Source organism: Festucalex cinctus, chromosome 11 (assembly GCF_051991245.1).
Source record: "Festucalex cinctus isolate MCC-2025b chromosome 11, RoL_Fcin_1.0, whole genome shotgun sequence".
Taxonomy (NCBI): Eukaryota; Metazoa; Chordata; class Actinopteri; order Syngnathiformes; family Syngnathidae; genus Festucalex; species Festucalex cinctus.
The window spans coordinates 22,655,963-22,669,175 of NC_135421.1; the positions used below are offsets into that span (position 1 = coordinate 22,655,963).

The following is a 13,213-nucleotide window of genomic DNA, read 5'->3' on the forward strand; positions in this document are numbered from 1 at the left end:
ATTAATCGATTGAGTAATGATAGATTAATCGATTCTAAAAATATTCAATAGTGACAGCACTAGTTATTATTGTGTTTTAATAGAAATTTCACATATTGCACTTTATTTCATTCTTTACATTTCTGGTAACTTTTACTCCACTGGAGCTCCTAAGTAAAATCTATACTTTTACTCGCATACATTTTCCCTAACCGTTACTACAAAATAAAATCTGGGAAAAAAAACAAATTGTTTGTTGATGTAGGTGGGACCTGAGTTTATTGATAACTTCAATTGGCTTTTACTCCTATCAATCATCCATCCATCCATCCATCCATCCATCCATCCATCCATCCATCCATCCATTTTCTTCACCGCTTTTCCTCACAAGGGTCGCTAGAGCCTATCCCAGCCAGCTTCGGGCAGTAGGCGGGGGACACCCCGGACTGGTTGCCAGCCAATCGCAGGGCTCCTATCAATCAAGGGCGGAGCTACGTGGTGGCCACCACATAATTCCTGCTGAATTGAGGTCTCACAAAAATTGTTGACATCATGCATGTCACAATTTGATCTGCATTTTTTATTTTAAGACTATTTTCAAAAATGTTGAATTTTGCAATTTTAGTCCTTTTTCTATGGTGTAAGAGTTTTATATTTTCTTATCTTTTTTTCCCCACAGATGTGTTTCTTCTATAACAGCATACAAAGTAATAACATCCACTGTATTATTACTTTGCTCACTTAAAGCAAAGTTTACATACTTCATTTGTCTAATGCCTTTCAACGTTTTTAAAACGTTCTCCAGGAAATTGCAACTGTTTTCACAATATGTGTACTTTAAGTATAAACTTTATTTGGAAAGTTAAAGCTTCTATATGGTGCCAGATTGAAAAAAAAAAACTTCTGGCAGCTCTTCTGAGCAAATGAGAATTACTTTAAGGTACAGCCAAAAAGTAAGACTTAATCAAGGAAAAAAATAAGAAAATGTGCTTATGTGAATGTGTGCGTGGGTGCGTGTGCATATGTGAGTGTGCGGGCCAGCCCTGAGGCACAGTAGTCTAACCAGTTAGACAAATAAACTCTGAGCGAGAACCCACTGCAGACACTTTGTAGTGGAGAAAGGCTGACAGATGAGCCTGCATTTTTTTTTTCTTTTTATCCCAAAAGTATGATGCAAGTTCATTTCAAAAAGCACACTCAAGTGTGAATTTTGCATAATGCAATACTAACATTTTTGTTGTGGTTTAAAAAAAAAGAAAGAAAAAAAAAAGATTTATGTGGATGGATGCAATCATTTTTGTTTAGTATCACTAGTACGCAGGCAGGATTTTGTTTTGTTCCATAAAATCTGACAGCTTCTGTGAACATTTTGTCGTAAAATGAAGTCAAATGTGGCACGCTATGAAATAATTTTTAAACAAAAAAAATGTGTCAAACAATGCTTCTTTAATTTTTAATAGGTATATTCAACTCGACTTTTGTTCTCCAAGTACTTTATTTTGTTTTTGGGAAAAAAAAAAAAAAAAGCAGAGATTTATATTTTATTGTGAGAATGCTGAAATATTATTTTTATTATTTCGGGAACATTCTCCACACTTCTTGGTCATCAAACAATTCCTACATAATACTTCCGATTTACACCGTTCAAATTTCAATTTGCTTCTTGGGAATATATCGTCTGATTACACATTACTTACAATACTCACACAATTTAACATTAAAGATCAACTTTTTCCTCATTCATTTTCAACTTTTTCCAGCATTCAGCTTCGTATTCAGCTTTCAGCATTCCCACGCAATTTCTCCAGAAATTGCACTTAGTCTAGTTATGACAATATGAATTTAACTGAGTTCGAAAAATGCTGTAATTAAAAAGAAAAAAAAAATGCCACTGCATTATAAATTTTGGAATATTATCAATGTTGAATGAGTATCCTGCCAGAAAGAGGTAAAGCCTATTGAACATTCCGGCAAGGATGCTTTTGTCCAAACAACGCAAAATCCCTTAATACCATAATCTTTCTTTTAACGCACACACACAAATACAGTTAACACCAATGCAAACATTTTCTCTTAAGCATCTCGACCATATGGCGAGTGCTAGATGTTCAACCTTTAACCTGTAAAATGGAGAAGGGTCTCAAGAAATGGGTTAATCTACGCTTGGCTTATTTGTCTGACATTACAAAGCGAGAGAGCCAGTGAGAAAACAATCGAAACCTACATCAAATATGGAAATAACAGTAGCTCCTCAACGTCAGTGGGATCACATGACTAAGTTACCTCGAGACAGAGGATACTCACCCCATGTGACGGGTAGGAAATCCATCCTAACTCTCCTTGGCTTGCTTTCGAATCTAACAGGTTCACTGTCGTGGAGAGAAAACAAAGAACATATGAGTGTCTAGTCCTTGTTAGCCCCAATTAGCCCTTATCTAATCCCACAGGAGAGATCCCCGACCTCAAGCACTCTGAGGCTGATCATGCCACTGTTTACTCAGCTGCCACACAATACACATATTCTGCGCTTGGCAACAGTAAAAGCAGAGTTTCCGAGTGTCACGCAAGCATACAAGCAGAAGTTGCTAGGCACAGATATCAGAAAAGAAAACATGCGCAGGGTCATTTTTTTTTCCCTGATGTGAGCTTCTGACTCGTCGTGCAAGTTGTCAGACCAACATCGAACGGCGCAATTGCTACTTTCTCAACTCAACTTTATTTATAAAGCGCTTTAAGAACAGGCATTGCTGTATACCAGTGCTTCTCAATTATTTTCTGTCATGCCCCCGCCCCCAGTAAGAAGAAAACATCTCGACCCCCCGCAACTATAAATAGTATCATTTGTCTATAAAATTGTTATAAGAACACCTCTGCCTAAACTGTATCCGTATTAACGTATAAGAGAATAAAAAAAGAAAGAAATATGGACCAACTTACAACGAAGAATAGCTTTATTAAGTGTAACAGAAAAGATTTAAAGTGCATCTGAAATTCAAAAATAAAATTAAATCCTTAATTAAACTATAAACATTTTTTGACTGACCATGTCAAACCATATGATACGGAAAAGTAAAATTACATAAAATCAATATCTAATGCATTCAAACTGATCAACAACTTTAACTCAGGACCACAATATTAAAAAAAAAAAAAAAAAAAAAAAACTTTAACCTGCAAAACAAAAATATATAAAATAATTTGTGCTGATTTATTTATTTTTTGCTGTGTACAAAGCGCACATGCTCAGTGTAAACAAAACCCCTACACCACCGAGCGAATGCTCCCTGTGCACACTCTGCCAATAATGAGAGCGCCACTGCCCCCTAATGTAGTGGAGGTGCAATTGCACTTTATTGTAGGACAGTAAAAAAAATAAAAATAAAAAAGCATGTTCCCTGAGGTCAAACGTGGCCCCCTTGATTGGGGCCTCACGCCCCCTTGGGGGGGGGGGGGGGGGGGGGGGGGGCACTATTTGAGAAGCACTGCTGTATACAAAGTGCTGTACATAAACATAAATCAGTTTTGCAGTAAACCAGAACAAAGCAAAAATTTTGAAGTGCAATACGAGTTTTTCAAGTCAATACATTTTACATCAGCAAATAAATAAGAAGTAGGCAAGCGAATAAAGAGATAAATAAATACATAAATAGGTAGACTAAAACTCATACACACCACAAAACACCAGGAACAAGTCTCAAATTATCCGGACTGAGATGACAGATAATGGTGCAAAATGTACGGAAAGTTCCATCTTTTTTAAGAACAACATTCAGAAAAGAATGCCAGAAAAGACATAAAAGTTGCAATAAAAAGTGAACAGCTCTTGCCACAAAACAAATAGTGAACATTTTATGATTATAAACACATTCTTCCAAAGTGAATAAGCTGGCATTCAGTATTCTTTTTCCCCAGAAGGACACTCTACTTGACAAAACATATGTGAGAAAACGATTGTGGGTGAGTTACAGTTCCAGAAGTTTGGTTCTGATTATTCATCCCAGGTTGACGGTGAGACGTGACGAGCAGTTTCTTGGCTGGAAAACACTCGGCCCTGTCAGCACTATTGGCAAAGTGGGGGGGATCAAACTTGACTGTAGACCAATTTTCATTTGCAGTGATTATGTAGCGAGCATTTTATTTCTAATTTGTATTTACACAAATGGAAAAATGTTCAAGTGAGCCAAGGAAAGACATTTGCATCGACTCGGTGTCAGTTGTTTTCTCAAGTTTCTCAGACATGATTTGAATAAAGGATCTAAATGCCAATTCAGGGGTATGCATTTTAAAATGTGTTGGTGAGTGGCATCCCGACAAACCTGACACGGGTTCTATACACAAGCTGTCAACGGAGTATGCCATGTAATTTTCATCTCAGTATTGCTGAGATGCGAGGAAAAAACAGGGCAAAGCACTAGTATCCACACACATCGTAGGGATAGCCACAAATCACTATTTAGTTGGACTTTTAGGATGGAGGAGTCCAAACTTTTTTTGTTGCATCTTTAAATTCTATGACTTTAATTTATTGTGGGAATGCTGAAGCATTCCCACATATGTTAATGTGATTTTTATTCTCCACACTTTTTTGCCGCCCAACAACTCCCACATAATACTACCAATTTACATTGTTCAAATTTCAACTAGCTTCAGAAATTTACGCCTTCCGGGGTATATATCGTCTGATTCCACATTATGTACAGTATTTGCGTAATTTAACATTTAATATCAACATTTCTCCATTCATTTTCAATGGGACAGATATTGAACTTTTTCTAAGTATCACTTTCCACCCCCACTTCCATACATATAACTTATCATCATTATCAGGTGTCTTACACTGCTCGGTGACACTGTTGGTAAAGCGCATTGACCAGTAACCAGGAGGTTATAATTTCATAATTTATCTCTCAATTTACTTCATAAGCATTCCACATGCATTCAAATCTTAGCATTCATCTTTCAGCATTCCAACGCAATTTCTCCAGAAATTGCACTTAGTGTAGTTCCCACATATGTTATTGTGATTTTTATTCTCCACACTTTTTTGCCGCCTAAAAACTCCCACATAATACTTCCAATTTACATTGCTCAAATTTCAACTAGCTTCAAAAATTCACGCCTCCCGGGGTGTATATATATACATATATATATATATATATATATATATATATATATATATATATATATATATATATATATATATATCATCTGATTCCACATTACTTACAGTATTTGCACAATTTAACATTTAATATCAACTTTTCCCCATTCATTTTCAATGGGACAGTCATTTAACTTTTTCCAAGTATCAGTTTCCACGCCCACTTCGATATACATAACTTATCATTACCAGGTTCACAATAAAATAATCGATAACGAGGTGAAAAATGCATGAAATAATTTATGAAAAAGTAAAATGAGGAAAAACATTATTTTCCCTCAGTGAGTCCAAACACAAAAGTTAAAATGTCCCTGATGAGATTTTAATATATACTGAACGTTTCCTTATGAATATATTCTAACCATAATTCCCTGACTTCAACCCTTTTGAAAATATGGCAAAATATGACGTTTTTTGCTCCAAGATATGCGTCCAGCACAGAATGTCCGCCATGTTGGTGAAACATGCTGCTGCCAAACTCGATGATTTTGTGGGGGTGTCTTCTTGTGGGTTTCTGCCTATATTCACGGGAGCGCACATTGGCGCATTAACAAGTTACTCGAGTTACATGAAAATTGTCCAATTTGAACATAACTGTGAGTTTCCTATTTCATTAAAGTGAGAAGATTTCATCTTATCTCATCACGCAAAAACAAATGGCAACTATTCATTTGCGTGTATGTACAAAACACATACTTAGAAAGACAATATTAATCTTCTGTATGAAATTGTGGAATATTCCTTTGCTGAAGATGGTTAGTAACATTCCACTGCCTAGTTTGTCAAACAAGATTTTCCCTGCACAAGCAGCATTATCAAAGCCAACACTCCACTCTCTGAGCACATCTTGTAGTTTTCACACAAGAAGAAAAGCTGCCGTCTATCTCGTGGTATACAAAACTGAATGTGGATCCACCTGAACTCTCGCCTCCTGAGCCAATCAGCAGCACGTTGAGTGGCAGCAGACACGTTCCTATTAGAGTCTAATGAAGCTATCTGTTCATGTCAGATAATAGCAGCTCAGCATCCAGGGCCATTGCTTCCAATTTACATTTCTCAATGAGGCGAGCCCACCACTCAAATTGAGCCGAGCGGGGGAATTTGAGAGCAGAAAATTAAACAGCTCTTATATCGCATGCGGGAGGAGAAAAAAAAAACAAAAAAACGCTACTACAGCTGCTCTCGGACGAGAATTCAGCACACGCATATAAACACTCGACTGGAGCACAGTTACGGAAAAATACACACCAAAGTCCTCATTAAAGTACACACACTTGAAAACATGTTTGTTGAAATTATACGCATACGAAAACAACTAAAAAGACACAAATGGCGACTTTGACGAGCACACGAGCAGAGCCAGCGCCCTCGTTCCTGTACACGCAATTAGCATGCTAGCATGCTAGCATGACGTTGCTATCCCCTACTCGGGAGAGGGAGTGCCTCAATCAAAATATCTTTTTTTTTGTTTACATGGACAACACTTGTTGTTATGTGTGTTATGCGTGTTACGTGGCACATAAAAATAATGAGAACTAACGATGGTTTCTGATCAAATCCCATGACTAATAGAATAGAATAAAAAATAGGCAGATGGTATATGCGCTATAAGTCAAAGGGCTTTGTCTTGCTATATGGCTGCGTGAGCATGTGAAGGTTGGCAGGCTGCAGTGCAGGCAAAGCATGGCGACTTGTGTCTGTGTTAAAGGATGAAGTGTTCACCTCCCATTATGAATAATTCAAGCGCAGAGTCGCTCTGTCTGATGTTGCTGCTGCGTGCCCAACCCCTCTGGCCCCATTCGTCTTTCTTTCTCTTTTCTTTTATAGTCGCACGCCCTATGGGCCATATACACCTTTACGTTCACAATAACGAAAAAAATAAAAGCTTCAACTTGTGGTTACCCAAAAGAACCCGTCTTTTATTCAGTGTTCAACACTGTTTCTTGTCAACGTCACTCCAGCTCAGTGATTGGTTGTCCCACGTGACGTGACGTTGCGTATTTTTTTGGGGAAAGGATGTTTTTCAAGGCATCTGTTTTAGCCTGATTTCAGCATCTCTTTCCAAAAAAAAAAAAAAAAAAAAGTGCCATCGCCCATAAACGTTGAACTTCTCAGCGGGGCTCCTCCGCGGGGCTCGCGGGGCCAGAGCTCCCCACCGGCCGCCTAAAAATAGCGGGTCCGAGGCCTCGCGACTTTGCAACACGCTGATACTCTTCTTGTACTCGACAATACAAATCGGTGTTCAAGAACAAATAATATTCATAATAATAATAATAATAATAAATAAAATAAAATCGCATCTGCTTTATATGACAAAAAAAAAACATCCTCTCATTTCACAACACAATTTAATAAAGAATAAAACAAAGAGGAACATTATGAATTATGTTTAAAAATTTTGGCTAGTCTGATCAAATTGACGCAAATCGAATTTATACGTATTTTAGGAGTAAATTCATGATCTAATTGTAATTTTTAAATATGAGGTTTATTGTGTATAATGATGGCATAAATTAATCTATGACCTTAATTTGAAAAAAGTAATGTAAAATATTTGTTTTCATTTAAACTACAAGCCTCACACATTAAAGGTTGATTGGACATTTAATTACAAATTCAAATTGTCTTTATCACGATTCATACTATCATTTTATTAACCAGAGTGGGGGAAAATATATAAGTTAAACTGTTGCAATTCTTAGTTGCTGAGTTGCAAAGTTTTCTTCAACTTGGTTGCCATACACACACACAACACTAAAGAACTTTTTCAGTGAGTGCTATAGGGAAAAAATGTGAATATCACATAGGCTAGGCTACTCTATTTTTTCTCTATTTGTCCTTTTTTTCAGTTCATTCACACTGCTAACTATACAAAGAGAAGATACTCTAATATACTTTTAGACTTCGTTCTTGGGGTGACTATAAAAAAAACCGCAAAACATAATTTTAAGAGTTCAATTTATTTTCAGATGGAATTATTTATTTATTACAACTTTTTTAACTATAGGGAAGAAGTAAAACTAGAGGTAGAAGTTATAAAAACAAAAGAACACTATATAATTCAGGCCAAATAATAATAATAATAATAATAATAATAATAATAATAATAATAATAATAATAATAATAATAATAATAATAATAAAAGTTGTAACCAGTTTGTCATGGTTTTAATGTTAATTACATTTTCTTAAATTTGCATGCTGGCAATAAAATACAAATTATAAAGTGACATTTCTCGGCATGACGACAGGAAAATCATATAGTCCAAACTCATCACACATCTCGGTCACCTTTTCTGTTCTGACTTTTTCTGACCCACGTGAACATGAATGTGAAAACATTCATTGTAACTTTTTCAAACTCCAAGCAAGTCATCCTTCTGATCGAAATTTTTATTATATACTATTTTGATTTTTTGGAAAGACGCGTTTTGCGGTGTTAGAAACACCATTAGCTCATTATGCCAATGATGATCATTATGTCAATATCTACCACTAAACATAAATGCGGTCAAATACATCCAGAAAAGTGAAGAAACAGACATAAAGTGACATTATTGGGGTCGATGAAAGTAAATATATTCAATCTAGTAGGCTATAATAGACCATATGAATTTCACGTTAATTTCAACCCTGCCAGATGCGGGTCATCCAGCATGCGCGTACTCGTCTGCTTGTTGTTTTGATCTCTGTACAGTACCAAACAATATCTGGCGTTAATGAAGCAAAACAACTTTTTCAAGTTGCTGTACAACAGGACATGTGCGACTTTCACTTGTTTGCGGGGCAATAGCAACTGTTTAAACAGGTGAGTCGATCCAAATCCAGTGGAGACCGTACACTTCTCCTCCTGTCGCCTTTTAGAAAGCCCCCAAACACCGTGAAGTGAAGTGACAAAGATCGGGCAAAAAATAGAGGCGACTCATTTCATATTCCCGCACCAGTTGTACCGTTATTTGTTTTTCGTTGAGTTACAATATAATATCGGGATACTTCGACGCGCGTTCCAAAAAAAAAACAAAAAAACAACAACAACAACCATAAACCAGCTGTTTTAGCAAAGCGTGTGAAAACATAAAGAACAATTGAAACGTGCGCGTATTTACGCACGTGCGTCTCCTACATTGTTACTGCTGCTTCAAAACAGGAGCGACTGGAATCCGGATTTACGTGGCTCATTGAGCAGAACACATCGGCGAACCCTGTTGTTTCTTTTGAGCTTTTTTTTTTATTTTTTTTTTTCCCCACCCTGTTATAAATGTCTTGGCGACATGTCTGCTCGCCAATCCGTACAATTCTCCCCCACTTAATCCTTATTGGAGCGATAATCCGAAATTACGGAACTCTTGTCTGGCGTGTTTTTGTGTCTTTTTGTCACAACGTTCAGCTCTCTTACGACATATAGCCTATATGGTGCATCACATTTCCCATTGTAGCGTTTTTGTTTCAATTACAGTTCTCATATTTGGACAAGTCGGACACGAGCGCAAAGCACCCGACCAAAGAAGCGAAGCACTAAAGAGCACATGGACACACAAAAAAAGAAGAAGTGCAGACTTTGCTTTACCTTCATTTGGAGGGTAGACGACGGTGAAAGCTGGAAGCGCGAGAGACAGTAAAAGCGGTAAAATGAGAAGCTGTGATCGCGAATTGCAATCCATGGCGGCGCATTAGAGGTGCATAACTCCATGAAGCCACTGACTGGTTCTGTGAGCTTCTACTATGCGCGGCTGCTCTCGCCCACTCTTACAAGCTCGTGCAGGCGCTTTTCCGCTGGGTCCTACACAGTCTGCAATAAAAAGGGAGTAAAGGGAGGGAGAGAGAGGGAGAGCGTTGTGCTCAACTTCACCGAGATGAGCGGTCTGCAAATTTCACAAGAATTTAGTGACTTAAAAATCTGTTTGATTTTGAAATATGGGTTGAGATCAATTGCTGTAATTAGTGAAATTGTTGGTATTTTATTGCAAATGACAAACTTATGAAGACAGTTGATTTAGGGGTGTGCCTAGCACCTGACGATTCGATTCGTATCACGATTCATAGGTCACGATTCGATTCGATTAATCCCGATACGAATTTATAAATCGATTGTTGCGATTTTTTACTCAAATTTAGAAAATACTATTCAGTAAACTTGTGCATGTACACTGTAAGATTTGTATGAAAAGGTATTACAGTGGAACCCCTACTTACGAACGTCTCTTCAAACGAAATTTTCGAGTTACGAAACTCCTCAACGGGAAAATATTGCCTCTTGTTACGAAAGAAATTTCTAGATACGAAAGGTAAAAATGCATTACCGAACGCAACATACTTTCGGCTATGGCTATTTCCTACCATAGGTACCTACGAGCGTAAATACTAGATCGGTGTTTGTGCATGTTTCTTTTTGTTGGTACCCTTCCCATGGAAGAAAATCCAACAAGTTGCTTACAATTGACAAGACTGGAATTTGTCAAAATGGACATCGACAAGCCGCAAAGCTTCTGTGAGAATGTCTTTTGGACAGATGATCACATATGCTGTACTCTATATTTACAGACGCTAAAATAAAGCATACTAAGAAAATAAGACTGCAACTCCCATGTAATCATCAAAGAGGCTTGGTTACATTCTGGGGCTGCTTTGCTGCATTTGGTTCAGGTGATCTTGAACATGTGCAATACATTGATATGCTGTCTTGTGGCAAAAAGTTAAATATCTGCTGCAGGTCATCCAACATTCTAAAACAACCCAAAACGGCCTTCAATAAGCCCTGACTAAATCCTGCTAAATATCTGTGAAGGGAGCTGAAAAATGCATTCTTGAGAAGTCTGAAGAAGTGGATCAACATCAGTGCAGATGTGTCATTGAATCCAGACCAGTTTCATTAGCTTTTCAGTGTTTATATTTATGTGGATGTTATTAATTTTATCCATTTCAAGTTATGTCGGAATTTTTTATTTTTTTTTCAGCCTGCATTTCAATTGCCAACAATTATATGTGTTTTTTTTTTTTTTTTTTTTTTGCTATTCGTGGGTTGGGTCCGGGTCTATCCCCCACAAATGGCAGCAGTTGACGGTAGAGTAAATGTAAAAGTAAATCGATATATTGCTCGATCATCTGATCGAATTGGTGATCGGTTGTTGTTTAATTCAAACTCAGTGAAAAAAATCCTGGTGGTGCAAACTTCCCGGAGGGTAATCTAATCCACCTGGCAGCTACAAAAAAAAAACCAAAAAACAAAACAAAAAAAACGTCATAAAAAACAATAATTCTTACTTAAGGAATATTTAAAAGGTTAACATAATAATAAACAACAATCAGAAGCTGCCAGTCTTCTTTTCTCATAAAGACTCCTGTATTTGACAGTTTTCTTTTTGAAGTTCAAATGTTAAAATTAGCGTGATTGGGTAGAAAATGGAACATAAGCATTGGCCTTGAATTGATTGATTTGGACTTTGAGCAATAAACATAACAGTAAAGATGAAGGAAAAACGTATTTTGGATGTTGCGGTTTTGTGCAATTTGTCTTCGTCTTAATTCTTCCTCCGCCTAACAAAATGTTCTTGTGTTTAAAAACAGCACTTTATAGCGAGTCCTTTGGGAGATTCCAGTTGTCGACTTCATTTCACAACAAGTGACAGAAATGGATATTTAAACATTTGTACAGTATGGCTGTAACGTGTTGTAAATCAAATGTGGCGAGCGGGACCAAATAGTGGGTCGAAGAGGATACGTCCAATTTACGAGTGAAGGCCAAATCTTTGGGCATTGAGGGATATTATATCCTACTGTGTGCATGTTTCTGCGAGGGCCATTAGGGGCCCCTGACACCACTCGACTTGATCCGCGGCAAAAGCCTGCCCTGACAGTGTAACGTCAGCGTCCGTGCTGAGACACCAGCTGTTGTGGTGGGGGGTTGACGGCTGCAAAGGCATTTGACGTATGGGGAAAGTTAGAGGAGACGGCAACTAACAACACGGCTACTCGCTCGCATTCTCGGAAACGGCGTCTGAATTTAAATGACTTTATTTCTTCATCCGGAACTCACACAAAGTTACAAAGGCAACTAATACAAATGTGGTTTAAAATCAATACAAACATGTTTAATATTATTGTGAATTTTTGCTCAAGATGTATTCTTTGAAGTTGTGCTGATGTCATGTGATGTCGACTAAATTCTTGACATTTCTGGAGTGGGCTAGATATATAAATGTGATGCTTGCATTTGTGCTAACATGTATAATTTTATATCTTTTTCTCTGCATTTTTTGTATATACAGTATACTGCATATGCATATGTATGCTATTAGGGGCTCCTCACATTTCATTTCTTTTCAGGGAGGGCCTGGTTTGCCTCTCCCGATGGTGTGACTCTGCTAACAGTGGGCTTCGCCGCATTTACAGTTCAATCCCTGTTTTCAACAGCATGTCAGGACTGATTTTGACTCACATTGTTATGACAGATGGGCAACTGTTTCAATCCAGTTTGGAATAGTGACTGAAACCTTCTTCAAATCCACTATTTTTCCAGTGTAAATTTCTTATCATTATTCCCCCCCCCCTTAAATAAATAAATAAATAAATAAATAATAAACAACAACAACAACAATAATAATAATAATAATAATAATATATTAATATATTTCCCTTTAGCTTTCCTCTATTTCACCCAAATTGGGATTTGGTTTTTGCATTAAAATATACTGACATGGGGTCATGTCACGGGGTTTGTGTCCATGCCTGTTGATCTTGTGCTAAGCTAAATCATGTGCTAGGCCAAGGCAGCGCTCACTCGTCTTTGTTGAAAGTCTTTATTATACGATCAATAAATTTGCTCTCGCTAACCAGTGCTACGTCAACTAACTGTTTAGCACAATGCATGAATTAATCTCCACGGGGTTCCCAGAAAATGAGGTTTCATTTGTCTCAGTGTTGCAGGCATGCTGATGTGGAATTTCCAGGTACAACCAGCAAACTAGGAATGCAGCCAGCCTTAAAAAAAAAAGTGCTTGTTTGTTTAAGTAAACAAAGTCTTTTCATAGTAAATATTAGGGGTGTGAATTGCCTAGTACCTGACGATTCGATTCG

The 13,213-nt window shown here is 37.3% G+C and overlaps 1 protein-coding gene across 4 annotated transcripts in view; it reads right to left on the reverse strand.

Annotated features, from left to right (window-relative positions):
* The window catches only part of epha3 (eph receptor A3), a 119,292-nt gene extending 109,398 nt beyond the window's left edge, over positions 1–9,894 (reverse strand). For all 4 annotated transcript variants that reach the window (XR_013287172.1, XM_077535925.1, XM_077535926.1 and 1 more), the window contains exons 1-2: positions 9,708–9,894; positions 2,284–2,348 (exon numbers count right to left, since the gene is read on the reverse strand). Coding sequence is in view for 3 of the 4 variants with exons in the window: in XM_077535925.1 (XP_077392051.1) it covers positions 2,284–2,348; positions 9,708–9,801 (159 nt within the window). In the remaining variant the exon portion in view is untranslated. The remainder of the gene's footprint in view (positions 1–2,283; positions 2,349–9,707) is intronic.
* Between the last annotated feature and the right edge of the window lie 3,319 nt (positions 9,895–13,213).